This window comes from Prionailurus viverrinus, unplaced genomic scaffold, assembly GCF_022837055.1.
Source record: "Prionailurus viverrinus isolate Anna unplaced genomic scaffold, UM_Priviv_1.0 scaffold_42, whole genome shotgun sequence".
NCBI classification, from domain to species: Eukaryota; Metazoa; Chordata; class Mammalia; order Carnivora; family Felidae; genus Prionailurus; species Prionailurus viverrinus.
Genome location: NW_025927609.1, coordinates 3149290 through 3166963, shown reverse-complemented (window position 1 = coordinate 3166963; position 17674 = coordinate 3149290). Strand labels below are relative to the sequence as shown.

The window sequence follows — 17674 nt, the reverse complement described above, 5'->3', positions numbered from 1 at the left end:
ACTCAGATACCAAAAAGGCCTGAGGTCACCCCCTTCTGTCTCGAATGAGGGAGTCGGGGCAGAGAACGCCCGAGGTAGAAACGCAAAGGGGATGTGCCCCCTGAGAAGCAACGCAGGCGGGAAAACGTGGAACCCGGCGCCTCCGGCTTCCCCTGGGGACCGCCCTCCAAATGCACGCATTACGTGCTGCCCAAGCGAGTCGGGGGAGGAGGCCGGCCGGACAGGCCAGGGGACCCTCCCGGCCCGTCCCGGGACCCACCTGTGTTCCCGGACGTAGGCTCAATGATGGTGTCCCCGGGCTTCAGGGTCCCGGCCCGCTCGGCGTCCTCAATCATGCGCAGGCTGATACGGTCCTTCACGCTCCCGCCCGCGTTGAAGAACTCACACTTGGCCACTGGGAGCCAAGGACGAATCAGGACAGGAGGAGGCTCCCCCCCGCCCCCTGGCTGATCCCCACGACCTCCTATTATGCGACACGCCCAGCACGTGGGGACCGTAAACCACCCCCCTCCGTTCTCGCCCCCACCTGCGCCCGGAGCAGCGTGCTCGCCCACCGGGAAACTGCCCCCTGTCCAGCCACCCGCTGTCCAGCCCGAGTGGCAACTCCGAGCGACGGAGAGAAGTGAGGAGCCCCCTGCTGGGTGGGTGGGCCAGGAAAAGCCCCCCTTGGGGCAGCACGGGCCCAAGAGCCGGACACACAGCAGGGGGCCGGTGTGAGGCAGGGCGGCTCGCCCCGTCCAACTGGGGCCTGCCCAGCGCTCCACGCCTGCCTCCCATCAGCCTGCTCACCGGGAGAGGCCCTCGCCCAGCGACACGGGGCTCTGCGTGCGGGTGGCCCCCCTGCTCACCGAGGACAAGGCCGGACGTGGCTCCCCCGATTCCCACCGCCTCATAACGGACGGTCTATCCCCACAGAACCAGCTGAACACAGAGACAACCGCTTCCTGCCCAGCCCACGCCCGAGACCCTGCATCACAAAGACGGACCCCGTTGTGACGTCTCCTCCTCCTCAGGTCTGGGGAAGGTCAAGCTCCTTCCTGGTTGGGTCCTGCCTTCCACGTTGGCCCAGAACACGCTCCCCGGGTCTCCACACTCTGTCTCCTCATTCGGGCCCCGACCAGAGCGGCCGGCTGTGCCCCGCCACCCCGGCACGTCCCCCTACCGTGCTTTCTTTCTGCTATTACCCGATGGGGTCCCGGACATTCATTAGCCAGCTCACTCCCTGGCCCCTCTTGCCCCCCAGAGGGCCCCAGGGGTCTATGCCCACAACCCTAGGCCCACCGAGCTGCTGCTGGGGCAGGCGCGGGACAGAGGGAGGCGGCCAGGTACTCACAGAGCTCGCACTTGAGGCCAAATTTCTTTCCGATCTTATTGATTCTCACCATGGGGGTGTCCCCGATTTTCTTCAGGATGTCTGGCAAGATTTGGGGGGATTTGGTCCTGAAACAGGGAGGTCCACAAACACTCAGACTTGGCAGACCAGCACGCTGTTTTACATAAACCAAGAAACAAATCCAAGAACTGGCTTGGGTGAGGGATCCGAGTGGTTAATTACACAAACCTACTCGCAGGGTAAAAGGCCACAGGCACATTCCTGCTCACGTGTGCACACATGACACGTGAGGACACCGGTGGGTGAGCCGATGGCAGAAACCCCGTCTGTGGTGTAGCTAACGGTGAGCCGCATCAAGGTCGTTTCCTGGGCAACAGGGGCCGGGGTCAGAGGGCAGCTTGGGGAAGGGACGTGAGACCCCTCTGTATTATTTTGCAACTTTTTATGTTAAATTATTTCCAAGTACAGGGGTGCCTGGGTGGCTCAGTCAGTTAAGCGTCCGACTTGGGCTCAGGTCATGATCTCACGGTTCGTGGGTTCGAGCCCCACGTCGGGCTCTGTGCTGACAGCTCGGAGCCTGGAGCCTGCTTGGGATTCTGTGTCTCCCTCGCTCTCTGCCCTACCCTCCTTGCTCTCTCTCTCAAAAACGAGTGAATGTTAAAAAAAATTACTTCTGGGGCGCCTGGGTGGCGCAGTCGGTTGAGCGTCCGACTTCAGCCGGGTCACGATCTCGCGGTCCGTGAGTTCGAGCCCCGCGTCGGGCTCTGGGCCGATGGCTCGGAGCCTGGAGCCTGTTTCCGATTCTGTGTCTCCCTCTCTCTCTGCCCCTCCCCCATTCATGCTCTGTCTCTCTCTGTCCCAAAAAATAAATAAACGTTGAAAAAAAAAAAATTACTTCCAAGTATGGAAGCTGGAGTAGACAACGCGACTTCAACAACAGCTCCTGCCTGGTGCATCCGTTCAGAAAATCTTTTCTGCGGACCTTCACTTCCTTCCATCTCTCGGCACCCGACCCCTGGGATTCCTTGTCCTTTTCTTTTCCTTGATGAGAAAAGGAAAAAAGCTTTTCCCTGATGAAAAAAGCTCCTCCAGAGCTGAGCCCCCTCAGGCTACCTGGCTGTCCACCAGGGATGGACAGCGGCCACAAGGGGTGCACCGGCCACCGGGCATCACTCAGAAAATATCAGGCACAGGTGACTGAAGCACCCTACTCGAAACAAAACAAAGACCTTGGGGAGTCACCGGTGCCCCTGGGGTCAAGGTCACCATGAACTCCCAGGTGGACGTCCAGGCTCAGTGTGGGATTCCTCATCACCGACCGGCTATCTCCCTTCGCATTCTAGAGACTGGCTTCCTCTCCCCGTTCTCCCACCTGGTGACAGGTGACAGTCGGGTGCGGACAGCCCGATGGTGTGTCAGTCACGACACAGGCAGTTCCCTCCTCACCCTCAGGGCCCGATGCCAACTGCATACCTTCTTCCTGTCCGTGCCAAGTATGTGCTCACCAAACACCCGCCCGGGGGTGTGCAGCACAGACCTGGGTTTAGCTTCCTGCGCCCTCGGATTTCTAATTTACATTCCGTGGTTCCCAAACTTGAGTGAGCCCTCTGCTCCAGGAACCCGGCAAGACCAGATTCCTGGCCTCAGGCCCAGCGCGCCCAGCTCCCCAGGGGGGCCGGAGGCTGCAGTCCACCCTGGGGGCCCAAACAGGCCTCCCCTGGAACAAGCTGGAATCCAGCCTCCAACAGCAGCCTCCCAAGGAGTGGAAGGGACACCCCCGGCCAGGCCAGGGGCAGCTCACAGCAGGCAGGGCGAAGGGAGAGCTTGGCGGGGGGGGGCGGGTAAAAGCCCCAGGCCTTCTGCGTGACGGGCTCAGGGTCACACAGGCCTTTTTTCGCCCACTGCTCGGCTGGGTTCTGGCAGCGAGGGCTCATCGCCTCCTGAGCTCTCGGTGCTCAGACACATTTAATGCTTGGGGATTCTGGAGTTGTAAGTTTTTCATTTCTGCCAGCCCTAGTGAGGCCTGCACCTCCCTACCACCCCTGAGTTCTGATTTTAAATCCCATAATCAGGGGTGTCTGGGTGGCTCAGCCGGTTAAGCGTCCGACTCTTGATTGCGGCTCAGGTCATGATCTCGCGGTTTGTGGGATCGAGCCCCGCATCGGACTCCAGGCTGACAGCAAGAAGCCTGCTTGGGATTCTCTCCGTCCCTCTCTCTCTCTGCCCCTTTCTCCCTCTCCCCAGCTTGTGCACATGCTCTCTCTCCTAAAATAATAATAATAATAATGATAATAATAATGATAATAATGATAATAATAATCATAAATCATAAACCGGCACTCACAAGACAGTGTGATGATGAGGGGAGTCAGTGACCGGCCTGCCCAGCTGCCAGGAACACCTGCTTGGGGCATCGGGACGGATCCACAGGCGCTCCTTGGCTTCCTTGTCCCCCGGAGGTCCCTTCTCCAGGCTCCCTTTCCCTAGGTGTGCCCCTGAGAGGTGGGGGCACCCTGCGGACCCCGTTTCTGCTTGGGGTGTCTCGGAAGGCATGCTGGGATCTGGCAAAGGGAGGGGGAGAGACTTGGTTCAGGCCATCTCTAAACACCTGCCGAGGAGTCTGCTTTGCTGCCGGGGACCTGGGCAATCCCGCTCACAGGGTCCCTCTGCAGGGGCAGGGCAGGGCAGGGGGCGGGGCGTCCACACATTCAAACAGCACAAGGACAAGCACAAAAATGTCGGGCCCAGCTGCTGTGGCCACGGTGTGGCGGCTCCTCAAAAGGTTAAACAGAACCACCACGGGAGCCAGCATGGCGCTCCTAGGCACACATCCAAAGAGCTGGAGACATCTGTGCACCACGTTCACAGCCACACGACTCACGAGAGGCAGAACGTGGAAACACACCAGACACCTGTCACAGATGCGGGACACACAAAACGCGGCACAGCCATACGACGGAATATTACTTGGCCGTAAAACAGTAATGAAGTTTTCAAATTTATCTGACAGTGGGGAATCTTTGCACAACGTAGACGTGAAATGAAAACAGCAAGTTGTAAAAAGGGCTTCTGTTGTGAGTATCACACGTAAGGACAACTCCATGAAAAACAAAAACAAAAACGGGGCCCCTGGGTGGCTCAGTCGGTTAAGCGTCCGACTTGGGCTCAGGTCACGATGTCACGGTCTGTGAGTCTGAGCCCCGCGTCGGGCTCTGGGCTGACAGCTCGGAGCCTGGAGCCTGCTTCCGATTCTGTCTCCCTCTCTCTCTGCCCCTCCCCTGCTCATGCTCTGTCTCTATTCCTCAATAATAAATAAACGTTAAAAATTTTTTTATACAAAAATTTTTCTGACAAATACAACACAGTATCGTAAATGGATTTTCTCTCCCTTACGATTTTCCTAACACACTTTTCTCCAGCTTATTGTGAAAGTACAGCATAAATACATGCTATATACAAAACAAGTGTTAACTGACCATTTATTTACGTTATCAGTAAGGCTTCCGGGCAATAGTGAGCTATTAAATTTGGGGGGAGTCAAAAGTGACATGGATTTTTGACTGCGTGGGGTCGGCACCCCTAGCCCCCACACTGCTCGAGGGTCGACTATATATATGGCTTTTGTTACCTCAGAGTTGTTTTGAAAAAACTACGTTTATATGACGGGTATCAGAAATGGAGATAATGATGTATTTACCCTAAAAAAAAAGGAATGATGTTTTGATACATGCTGAGAGGTGAGGGGGCCTCGGACACATTGCGCTTTGTGAACAAACCACACGAAGGGAAAACCCCCGTAGGGCTGCACCTGCGGGAAAGAGGAGCCTACGATCCGCAGATTCACAGAGGAAACTCATCAGGTAGGACAGAGGTTATGAGGCGTCGCTGGTGAATGGGGAGGAGTTTTGGTTTGACCTGATGAACGTTTTGCATACAGATCCTGGTGATGGCTGCACAACCTGTGAATGTACTTAATGCTACGGAACTGTGCCCTTGTGAGTGTGCAGAACCATAAAGAGGATGTCACAAAAACTATATCATGAATTTAAGCACCTCGGTGGCTCAGTGGGTTACGTATCCGACTTGGGCTCAGGTCATGATCACGCAGTTTGTGAGTTCGAGCCTCGGGCTCTGTGCTGACAATGTGGAGCCTGCTTGGGATTCTCTCTCTCTCTCTCTCTCTCTCTCTCTCTCTCTCTGCCCCTCCCCTGCTTGTGCTCACTCTCACTCTCAAAATAAATAAATGAACTTAAAAATTAAAAAGTTTAAAAAAATAAATAAAAATCACACATAACCTTAAGACAGATTAAGACAAGTTGACGGAAGGAAGGACAGATGGACGGACGGGGACCGGCTCAATCAGAGGTGAGGCCTCACTGGGCTGTACACCCGCCTCGCCCCTTTGGGGTGACAACCAACAGGGACCACCCTCATCTTCGGAAAGACTGGGGCTGAACTCAGCCTGTCTTCTGCCCCCTTCTCCCGTCTCCACAGCGACCGGGACGACAGAGCCCGGCTCCAACACGGCCACCCCTCCACAGACTGACGACCGACAAGTGCCCACAAGAGACAGTACAACAGCACAAGCGAGGCATATCCTCCAAGGAATCCCGGAAGAGCTCAAGGGGGTTAGGGGAAACTGAGGGAACCTGAGTTCAGCAGGGACTTCAGTTAACAGCTGCGTTCACTAACGGTAACCAAGACCTACTAATGCAACAGGCTCGGCTACTCAGGGAAAGTGTTAGGAAGCAGGCATGTGGAACTCGTCTTCCCAATTTTTCCTAAAACTAAAACAGTTCTTAAAAAAAAAGGGGGGGGGTGCTCTGGGGCACCTGGGTGGCTCAGTCAGTTGAGCGTCTGACTGATTTCGGTCTAGGTCATAATCCCAGGGTCGTGGGATTGAGCCCACAGATATCTGTGCTCCCCAAGACCTTCGTGAGGCAGTTTTGCTGTGAAAAGGTGAGTGGCCGAGCAGACTGGGCCGGAGGTGTAAAGGGCTCCCCACACGGAGGTGTCAATCCAGAGTTTCGGGGCGTTCCCTTGCTGACCTTCTCCTCCAGGGCACGCAGAACCAGGCTGGTTATCAGCAAAGGCAGAGGCAGCCCCAGCTGGGTCCATTTCCCCCAGTGCAGGTGGCCCGATGCAGCCCAGTGCCCAGCGGCCGGCCACATTCGCCCAGGCCGCAGCCTGCGAACAGGGAGTTAGAAACCTGGGGACACTCTGCAAGTCACATCCTTTGGAAATTCACCAGGCCGGTGGGGCTGGCCCCTTTCCAGAGAAGCCAGCCTCCCAGCTGTCCTGCCCAACGGCCTTAGAGCGGTGGTTCTTTCAAGCCTTGGGATCACCGGCTTCTTTTGGAAGCTTCAGGTCTTCCCTGAGGCCACTCCAGGATGCCCCCCACCCCTTCTCTAACTTTAGGAACACCCCCTCCCCCCGCCCTAAGGAGACCAGCACCTTTTCTCGCTCAGGCGGTAATTCTTCCACCGCGCAAGAACCGCCCCCCCTGCCCGGGTCACAGACCCTCCTCCGCCGCAGGACCGGCCAGAATCGCTGACCGTTCGCGGAAGCGGCCTCTAAGGACGCGGGCAACCCCGCGCCTCCTTCTCTGCGACTTGCCTAGCCTGGCATAGCCTCCGGCGAGGTAAGGAGCCGCTGGGTACAAAGATCAAAGCCGACCGAGTCTCCGCGGACCCCCAAAGCACTGGGCCAGGCGCTCGCTTGGCACCCGGTCCGGACCCGCGGGTTCCCACTCGCGAGACTCAGCTCGCGCCCCGCGGGCCAAGCACGTGCGTCCCGGGCAGACGGGCTCACCTGGCGCCGCCCTGCCGGTTCCCGCTCCACCTGAACCCCCATCTTAAAGCGCAAGACCCTCCTGGGGTCACGACGCCCTCAAGGGCATCGTGCACCCTGCAGACACACGCCCCAGTTGGCCCCGGTGTGGGGAGCGGGGATGGTCAGGGTCAAGGGTGCGAATGGTAGTAAACTCCTGTTTTAGGGTGTGAGTTTTCAGGTGGCATATCGAGATTCTACAGTAGATTTGGAGGCCGGCCGGGAGGCGCAGTTCGGGACAAACACCCCTAAGTAATCCTGGCGAAGCTAAAACTTTTGCGTTCCCGCCCCTCCACCCCCCCCCCCCGCCCCACCCCTCAGCTCAACCATCCGCTTCCCCTAGGGTCCGGGGAAGTGGGGGTCGCCGGGCATCCGAGTATGTGCCCAGGGCACGACCCCCGTGTGCTCTGCGCCCCTCCCCCCGCGGGCACCCACCTCACGTGCCGTCCGCGCAACTACATATTTACTCCCACCTCATATAGTTGACGGAAAAAAGCAATTTGCGAAACAGCCGTTTCCCCTCCAAAATACATCGAAAAATCAACGATCGCACCCCGGCTCCCGCCCCCCCACCCCCTCCGCTCCACAGCCGCGGGGGTTGCGGGGGGAGGCCCGGGGCCACGTGGGCGCTGAATCCCCGGCCTCAAAACCTTCTGGACGCGCGGGGGGCGCGAGACGCCGGCCCTGCTCCGCCGCGCGCAGGTGCAGATGATGCAACTCCGGCGGAGGGGTGGCGGCGACCCGGGGCCCGCCGGAGGCGGTCGACCACAGCCCGACCCCGCCGCCCAGGGGTGGGGCGGTTCCCGGCCCGGCGGGCGCTCACCTGGACGGAGACGCGGGAAAGAACGGCGGGCTGCGCGCGTCCGGGCGCCGCGACCTGCGACCCCGACAGCTGCTACTCGGAGCCGCAACCCCGGAGCTGCGGGGCCTGCGGGACCCGGCAGCCGACAGTGCGCGCAGGCGATTGGCCGAGAGGCGGGGGCGGGGGGCCGGCGCCCGGCCAATCCCGAGTGCCGCCCGCCGCCGCGCTTGTCCCCGCCCCCATCCCACCCGTCCCCACCTCCGTGCTCGCTGCCCCGGCGCGGCCTGGGGACGCCCTCCTCCCGCGCTGCCCCTCCCCCACTCCACCCTCCACCCTCCACCCCCCACCCCCGCGCTAGCTGTCTTGGCTTGGGCTGGGGACTCCGGACCTCCCGCGCTGCCCCTCCCCCACCCCCACCCTCCACCCTCCACCCTCCACCCTCCACCCTCCACCCCCGCGCTAGCTGCCCGGGCGCGCGCGGGCTGGGGACCCCGGACCTGCCGCGCTGCCCCTCCCCCATCCCACCCAACTCCACCCCCCACCCCCACCCGGCGTGCGCGGGCTGGGGACCCCGCACCTCCCGTGCTGCCCGCCCCCCATCCTCCCCACCCCCACCTCCACTCATCGACCAACTCCTCGCTCACTGCCTGGCTTCAGGTCAGGACCTCCCCCCTCCCCCCCTTCCCCCCCCCCTACCCCGCACTGCCCCGCCCGGATCCCGCCCACCCGAACTCCCCCACCCCCACTCCCCACCCAACTCCATCCAACTCCCCAGCCTCAGGTCTGGGTTCCCGTGTCCCCCAACTCCTGGCCCCCACTGCCCTACCGCGCGGGCCCGGGACCAGCTCCCACTCCCCTTTGATGCATCCGCTGGCCCTCTGCCCTCCTCTCCCCCTGCCCCCCAAGGTCCCCCCACCAGGATCGCGGACTCCAGGGGTGCGGAAGCTCTGTGCTTGATGTCCCGATTCTGTTTTACTTGGTTAACTGCTAGCCCTGCGGGAGTGTAGTGAATATTTGTTGATGACTTGTACAGTGTGCCCTCTGGAGCGGGGAAGGGCTTGTAGGACCGTGAGGATGACCCTCCACAAATATCCCACCTCCCAGCCTTCCCCCCCCCCCCCAGTCCCCACCGCCTCAGGTCAGGGGACCTAGCATGCACCCAGTACCCTGGCTCTGGGTTCCCCACGGCGGGGTTTCCCGGGATTTACTTCCTGCCCCCCATTGTGCAGGTGCCCCCTAGACACAGTGCTCACCTTCCCAGACCCCCTCCGCGGAGCCTGGCCACGGCTCCCACAAGACTGGGAAAGAACCACAGCTCGCCTGAGACCTGACACTCGGCCAGAAGTCACAAAAGCCGCTTAGAGACACAGGTGTTGCACAGACCACTCCCCCCACTCCCCAAATCCAGGAGCTGGAGGCTGCTGGCCAGCAGGGCACCCTGGGGCCACCGGGAGGGCCACAGTCATCAGTATTTCAAACTTGCGTGCTCCTGGCTTTTAAAGAGCCTAGAGGACCCTGGGGCAAACCCTTGTGCTTCTCCCCACAGGCGGGCCTTTGTGCCAGGCTCTGGAAAAAACCGGAAACTCCAATAGGGCCTCTGTCCCTGGAGGGTTTCTATTCTAGGGGAGGGGGCTCAACGAGACATCATTTTGTAATAGGATTTCCACTAGTGAGAACAAAAGTGAAGACGGATAAAGACGGGAACAGGAGCTAGCATTAGGTCAGGGGGTGGAGTCTCTCTGGACAGGTGACATTTGACCCGAGGAGCCACATCTTATTCTCAAGGAGGAATGTTCTGGGCTGAAAACAACCACTGCAAATGCCTGGGGCAGGAACAAGTCAGGGGTGAGAAAAACTGGAGGAAAGGGCAGTGGCCAGAGCGAGGGACAGGAGTGGCCAGAGGGTGGAAGGGGAGGCGGAGTCCCAGGGCTTGCAGGCCGGCCAGGACGGAACTTTCTGCTGGAACTTACTGCCTCGTGCTGCAGGGCCCTCGGAAGGTTTCAAACTAGGGAGTTTTGATCATGCTCTGAATTATTTTATCTTGGCATAATTTCTGACTGTCATAAAAGTGCCAAGAATAGAAGAATTCCCAGATACTCGCCCAGATTCCCAAACATTCAACTTTTACTAACGCCTGCAATCTGTAACTATGATCTTATTTGGAAATAGGCTCTCTGAGTATATAACCAACTTAAGAGGTCGTACTGGATAAGGAGAAGGGGCCGTGCTAAATCCAATATGACCCGTGTCCTTGTAAGAAGAGAGAAATTTGGGCACATTCACAGACAGAAGGCTCTGTGAAGACAGAGGCAGAGATTAAAGTCATTCTGGCACAAGATGAGGGACCGTGCAGCCCCCAGGAGCTGAAGGCCGCAGGAAGGACCCTCCCCCAGAGCCTGCAGAGAGAGCGTGGGCTTTCGGGCACCTTGATTTCAGACTTCTAGCCTCCAGGAGTGAGAGACAAGAAATTTGTGTTGTTTTAAGCCATCTGAGTTTGTGGTCATTTGCTATGAGGTCCAAGTACTAAAAATTTGGGGGGGTGGGCACCTGGGTGGCTCAGTCGGTTGAGCATCCGACTTCAGCTCAGGTCATGATCTTGCATTTCGTGGGTTCGAGCCCCGCGACGCGCTCTGTGCTGACAGATTGGAGCCTGGAGCCTGGTTTGGATACTGTGTCTCCCTCTCTCTGCCCCTTCCCTGCTCATTCTCTCTCTTTCTCTCTCTCAAAGAATAAACATTAAAAAGAGTTAATTAAAAAAATTTTTTTTTAATTTTGACATAATTTTAGACTGTCAGAAAAGTGGCAAGAATATTCCCAGATGGGGGCGCCTGGGTGGCGCAGTCAGTTAAGCGTCCGACTTCGGCCAGGTCACAATCTCGCGGTCCGTGAGTTCGAGCCCCGCGTCAGGCTCTGGGCTGACGGCTCAGAGCCTGGAGCCTGTTTCCGATTCTGTGTCTCCCTCTCTCTCTGCCCCTCCCCCGTTCATGCTCTGTCTCTCTCTGTCCCCCAAAAAATAAGTAAACTTTAAAAAAAAAAAAAATAAGAATATTCCCAGATGTCCTTCATTCAGATTTCAAAATTTTAACTTTTAAAAAAAAAATTTGTTTTTAAATAATCTCTACACCCAACATGGGGCTTGAACTCACGACCCCAAGATTAAGAGTTGGTTAAGAGTCTGGCTTGATTTTGGCTCAGGTCATGATCTCATGGTTCGTGAGGTGGAGCCCTACATCAGGCTCTGCGCTGATGGCAGGGAGTCTGCTTGGGATTCTCTCTCTTCCTCTCTCTCTGCCCCTCCCCCGCCAACAAATAAACTTAAAAAAAAAAAAAAAAAAGAGTTGCCCGCTCTACCGACTGAGCCAGTCGGGTGCCCCCAAATATTAAAATTTTATTGTATTTTCTTCATACTTCTGTCTCTGTCCCTGTCTCTCTCTAATATGAATCTAAGTCTGTGCCACTTATCTATCATCTAACTGTCTGGTTTTTCTGAATGGTTAAGATTAAGCTGCAGACAGTTTCCCGTTACCCCTGGCGACTTGTGTCTATTTCTGAAAAACAAAGAACTGTTTTCCATAACCATAGTACAACTGCCAAAATCAAGACGTTAAGCTAAAACTGCTTTAAAAAAATTGTCTTTTTAGAATGTTGAGTGTTTTTTTTAAATGTTTATTTTTGAGAGAGAGAGAGTGCAGGCAGGGGAGGGGCTGGGGCGGGGGGGGGGGGGGACAGAGGATTGGAAGCAGGAAGCAGGCTCTGTGCTGATAGCAGTAAGCCTGAGGTGGGGCCTGAACTCACGAACCGCAAGATCATGACCTGAGCCAAAGTTGGATGCTCAACCGACGATTGAACCACCCAGGCACCCCTAAAAAAATTAAGTCTTTAAAAAACAACCAAACCAACCAACCAACCAAACAAAAACCACACAACAAAAACCAAAAAAAACTTACCATTGATACAAATCCATGACCTAATCAACAGACCTCACTCAGTTTGCCTGTCACAGCAAAATCCCGGACCTCGCCGCACCCAGTGGCCGTGCCCTAGAGCCATTTGTTGGACTGAGACGTGGGTGTCTTTGAAGTGTGCAGGCCAGACGTTTTATAGAATGTCCCTGGTTCGTGAGACGTTGTTTCCTCAGGATTGGCCCCAGTGGGGGTTGGGAGGGGTGCCTCCTGCTGGAAGGCGCTGGAATGACAAGAGCGAGTGATGTGAGTGACATGACTGCCGGAGTGGGTGCCTGCGTGTCCCATCTGGCCACGTGCACTTTGCATTCTCCACTCTAAACGAATGGTTTTTCCCCTTCACAACTAGTAAGAATCCCTACGGAGATACTTTGGAAACACCCGGTAAACTTCTCAAACTCGCACTCTCCGATTTAAGCTTCCCTGCATAGTCTGCCTGAATCGGTTTCTATGAAAATGGTTGCCAAGGGGCAATTCTAACCCCTGACTCTTCCTGCATCTGTCGTGTGGCATTCCACTACGGCATATCATGTGCCTGTTCATGTATTTGTTCCAGTTTGGATTCACGGACCCTTTTTTTTTTTTTTTTTTTTAAGCGTCCATTCTACCACGGAAAGTGCACAGCCAATCGTTTTTAGTACCCAAGCACTAATATTTGGCGTTCAGAGCCGTACAGCCGCCCCCACAATTCAGTTTTCACATTTGTGTCACTCCAGAGAGACCCTGTGCCCCTCCCTGGCTGCCGCTCCCCTGGCACCTGCCTGGCAGCCCCAGGTTGAGCCACCGACTGGGTGGCTACTGTGGTGGGAAATGGTGGTGGACTCGGGAAGCCTCGCCTTGTCACACGGGCTATTCGTCTTTCGCTATCATTGCTTTGATGCTGAAATGGCCCCAGATCAGGAATCAAGCTGGACCCTGTGTCCTTTCGTCGTTTCCCCGTTGTGCCTTTCACCGCCTCTATTTTCTGTCCCACGAGGCGTTTCGGGCCCATGATGAGTCTTCGCCCCAGCCCTGGGATGGGACATTTCTCCAGGGGCTCCTTTTGCAGGCTGAACAGTACCCTCCCCAAATTCTTCTGCTGGGGTCCCAACCCCCGTACCTAAGAACGGAACTGTGTTTGCAGGTAGTCTTTAACAAGGTGACGAAGCAAAAATGAGGCCATTAGGGGGACCAACCTTTGGTCAGGCTCCTCCGGGCCTCCTCTCCACTAGCCCCCCGCCCCCTGGCTTGGGCCTGCCTAGGCAGGTTTTAGCAGGAATCTGCTAAGTCAGTTTATAGACAGACACCTCCCCTCCCCACAGGTAATCACTCTCAGCACTTGATCCGGTGCCTCAGCCACCCCCACCCCGACCTCTGTGTGCAAGTCCTTGGTCTGCCTCCAGCAAGCATCTCCCCAGCCCTGATGCCCCAGCACGGACACCCCCTGTTCCCTGGCTGTCAGCCCCCAGCCGTCCTTGTATTTGCAACCGGGCCCAACTCTCTCCTTACTGAAATATGCCCACGGCAAGAGTCTGGAAGGAACAGTCCTCCTTACCAGGGCGTCTGGCTGGCTCAGTCGGTAGAGTGACTCTTGATCTTGGGGTCTGGCGAGTGGGAGTTCAAGCCCCATGTTCGGCATAGAGATTACTGAATATTAAAAACAAGAAACCTTTCTTCCCATTTGATCCAGTGTCAGAAAAATCGTTTCCTTTAAGAAGGGGGCCCTGGCTCAAACCACACGCATGTGCGTCTCATAGTTCTGGAGGCCGGAGGCCCAAGATAAGGCCCAGGCCTGGTAGGAGCTCTTTTCCTGCCTCCTGCACATGGTGGGGGGCGGGTAGGGAACACACTGTTTTGTGTCTCTTCTTCCGAGGGCACGCGTCCCGTCACCTCCTAATACCCTCGCGGTGGGGCTCAGGTCTTCAACATACACGGTTTTGGGGGGACAGGGGTGGGGGGGAGACACGAACATTCAGTCTATGGCACAATCCGACTGGTGTCCTTCTAAGAAGTGGGAGAGACAAAGGGCTTCGCTCACACAGGGAGAAGGCGGCGTCTGCACGCCCAGGAGACAGGCTCCGGAGGAACCAGCCCTGCCCACACCCTTGACCTCAGACTTCCAGAATGGGAGAGAATAGGTGTCCACGGAGGGGGCGTTTGCCGCGGAAGCTCCTGGGTCCCGCAGGGCCACAAGACATCAGAAGGGTTCGCAGCTCAGGAAGAGGCAGGTGATGGCCCGCCAGGGAAGGTGTGAGCACTTCCGGGAGATTCAGGACGGAAGGGGCGGGGACTTCCAGGCACCTGCCGGGCGGCGGGGAGAAAATGTCCCGCCAGGGTGACAAAGCAAAGGGCAGCGGCAGAAGCGGCGTCTCCCTCTCCCCACCCCCAGTTCCAGGTCTCAGGGCCAAATTTGAGTTTGTTTATGGTGTGCATCTCCACAATGTGGATAATACCCTGCACTTCTTTGCCTTGAGTCATGAACTTCAGATGATACCTGTTTAATTTCATTTTTGACAGTACTTTCTTTTTTCAAATTTTGTAATCATTTTGTAATTCAGCGCTGATTGTACAAGACGGTCCAAAAGGCTTAAATTTACAGCTCGATTTGGTCATGTGAACTGCCTTCGACACACATGAGCTAACATGTGCACCGGGGCTGACATGCATTTTGGAAGAGCTCACACAGAAGCAGCTGCTTTTTCAATAAACTTGGCCAGGGGCGCCTGGGTGGCTCAGTCGGTTGAGCGTCCGACTTCGGCTCAGGTCATGATCTCACACTCTGTGAGTTCGAGCCCCACATCAGGCTCTGTGCTGACAGCTCAGAGCCTGGAGCCTGCTTCAGATTCTGTGTCTCCCTCTCTTTCTCTGCCTCTCCCCTGTCTCAAAAATAAATAAAAATATTTTTAAAAATTAAAAAAAAATAAACTTGGCCAGTTTCACGTCTTGGGCAGTCCGCCTCCGCCATAGCCGCGTGAGGTTAGGGTATGGTATCTAAACGATTAAAATAAATGCTATGTGTTGTTCCAGTAACTTTTTATTTGTAAGTTTTATTGATAACAATTCAAATACTGTGTCATCACCCATTGAAACTGTACGGTTTGGTGACTTTTGGTACATTCACAGAGCTGTGCGACTGTCACCGGTCAATTCTAGATCATTCATATCACCACGGGCAGAAGCCCTTATTGGCCACTTGTGCATCTTCCTTGGAGAAATGTCTATTGGCATCCTTTGCCCCCGTTTTTTTATTAATTAAAAAATTGTTAACGTTTATTTATTATTAGACAGAGCACGAGTAGGGGAGGGGCAGAGAGAGGGGAGACAGAATCTGAAGCAGGCTCCAGGCTCTGAGCTGCCAGCACAGAGCCCGACGCGGGGCTTGAACTTACGAACCATGAGATCCTGACCTGAGCTGAAGTCGGACACTTAACCGACTGAGCCACCCAGGCACCTCATCCTTTGCCCCCTTTTAAACTGGGTTGTCTTTTGTTGTTAAGAGTTCTTTACATATTCTGGGGCCCTTGTCAGGGTTTGCAAATATTTCCTCCCATTAAGTGGGGTGTCTTTTCACTTTCTTGATAGTGTGTTTTGATGCACAAAAGTGCATCGATTCATCTGTTTTGATAAACTGCAATTTATACACACGTGTTTTTTCTTTTGTTGCTCGTGCTTTTGGTGTCATATGTGAGACACCATGGTCAGATTCAAGTCATTAAGATCTTCCCTAAGTTGTCTTTGGGGTTTCATGATTTTTTTTTTTTTTTTTTTTTACAAATCAGCCATTTATTCATTTATTTACTTATTCTAAAGTTTGTTTATTTATTTAGAGAGAGAGTGCGTGCGTGCCCAAGCAGGGTAGGGGCAGAGCGAGAAGGAAGAGAGAAAATCTGAAGCAGGCTCTGTGCTGTGAGCACAGAGCCTGATGTGGGGCTCGAATTCATGAACCGTGAAATCATGACCTGAGCCAAAGTCAGACGTTCAACTGATGAGCCACCCAGGCACTCCAGAAATCAGCCATTTTTTTAAAAGTTTATTTATTTTGAGAGAGAGAGAGAAGGGGAGGGGCAGAGAGAGACGGAGAAAGAGATCCCAAGCAGGCCTCCACGCTGCCCGACGTGGGGCTTGAACTCACCAACCGTGAGATCCTGACCTGAGCTGAAACCAAGAGTTGGACACTCAACCGACTGAGCCACCCGGGGGCCCCCATGATTTGAATTCTTATATGTAGGTTTCTGATCCATTTTGAGTTAATATCTTGTAGACGGCGTGGGCTAAGAATCCAACTTCTTTCTCCTTTTGCATGTAGATAACCAGTGGTCCCAACACCATTTGTTGAAAAGACTGTTCTTTTCCCGTTGACTAGTCTCGGTGCCCTCATCAAAATCAACTGACCAGAGAAGTAAGGGTTTCCTTCTGGGCCCTCAATTCTGTTCCATCGATCTTCAATGTCTCCCCTTGTGCCAGCACCACACCATTTTTACTACTGTAACTAAGTTTTGAAATCAAGAAGTACAAGTCTTCCAGCTTCGTTCTTTGAGATTTTCTTGGCTGATATTTAGAGGCCGTTAAAATTCCCTTTGAGTTTTAGGCTCAGCTTTTCTATTTCTGCAAAAAGGCTGTTGGGACTGTGATAGGGATTACGGGGGATCTGCAGCTGCCATGGGGGCGTATTGCCATCTTAACAACGTTAAATATTCCAATCTGTGAACACAGGATGAGACCGTTGGGGTCTTGTTTAGTTCCTTTCGGCAGGGTTTTGTCATTTTCGCTACACGGGTCTTGTAGTCCCTTGATTAAATTTATCCTTTCATTCCTTTTGATGTGGGGAGTAAGTCTTCTGGTCCATGAACATGGGATGCCGATTTAGGTCTACCTTACTTCTTGCCACAAGGTTCTGTCACGTTCAGCGTCTCAGTTTTACACTCGCTGTTTTTCACACCACCTGTCAGCTCTTCACTTTGTAACGCAGACCCGGTTGGGTTCCTAGTGGCCCACATACTTGTCCTCTCCACTCACCTGCGTTCCACCTTCGGTAACTGGCAGCATTGCAACCAACGACGACTAACTGTTACGGAGCACCTACAGAGCACGTGCCGGGCACTGTTTGAGAACTTTGCCTGAATCAACAAACGGAATCCTCACAATGTAATCGTCACCTCACAGAGGAGAAAAGTGAGGCACAGAGAGGCCGAGTGACCTACCCAACATCTAGCTCCAGTGGCAAGCAGAGCCAGGATTTGGACTTGCATCTCTGCTGCTTTTCCCCAATGAACTTGTTGCCCGCCCCCCCCCCCCCCCGGCCATGTGACGGCAATCAACCTGACCTTGGGATGTGTCAGGCTGGACCACGTGAAATTGCTGATGTTTGATCTTATTTGACCTATAAACAATGGCAATTTCATGTGATTTGGAAAAAAAAAAAAAAGACGTGGGATTTGAAACAGGTGCCTGAATATTTGTCCCCCAGGTGTGGGTGGGGCTGTTCCGAGCCTCATGTGCTCCCCAAGGAAGGTCCAGCTGTGAGGGAGCCAAGTATACCCGGACGTGCCTGGAATCTTCTGAGCAAAAGAATGCAGTCCGTCCTGGGACGGGGCCCGGTTCTGGGGACGAGAGCTCTATGTGCTGTAACGTTAACTCCCAAGGGGACGAACGGTGGGTCCCCTCCCCGAGAGCCACCTTGCACTGCCCAGGAGGCGTCCGGCCTGTCGGAACCCACCACGAGGGACGGGCAACTGGGCTGCCGGATCCCGGGCCAGGAAGAGACTTTGA

General features: G+C 55.2%; 1 protein-coding gene across 5 annotated transcripts in view; it reads right to left on the bottom strand.

Moving 5' to 3' along the window:
- Positions 1 to 14138, bottom strand: part of CBS (cystathionine beta-synthase) — a 28454-nt gene extending 14316 nt beyond the window's left edge. For 2 of the 5 annotated variants that reach the window (XR_007149699.1, XM_047847021.1), the window contains exons 1-5: positions 7986 to 8126; positions 6382 to 6520; positions 3678 to 3894; positions 1334 to 1440; positions 260 to 394 (exon numbers count right to left, since the gene is read on the bottom strand). Coding sequence is in view for 4 of the 5 variants with exons in the window: in XM_047847021.1 (XP_047702977.1) it covers positions 260 to 394; positions 1334 to 1440; positions 3678 to 3894; positions 6382 to 6451 (529 nt within the window). In the remaining variant the exon portion in view is untranslated. Of the gene's footprint in view, positions 1 to 259; positions 395 to 1333; positions 1441 to 3677; positions 3895 to 6381; positions 6521 to 7985; positions 8137 to 11911; positions 12150 to 13460 lie in introns of those variants that run through there. The other 3 variants (XM_047847024.1, XM_047847022.1, XM_047847023.1) reach the window with 3 other exon arrangements.
- Positions 14139 to 17674: the final 3536 nt, after the last annotated feature.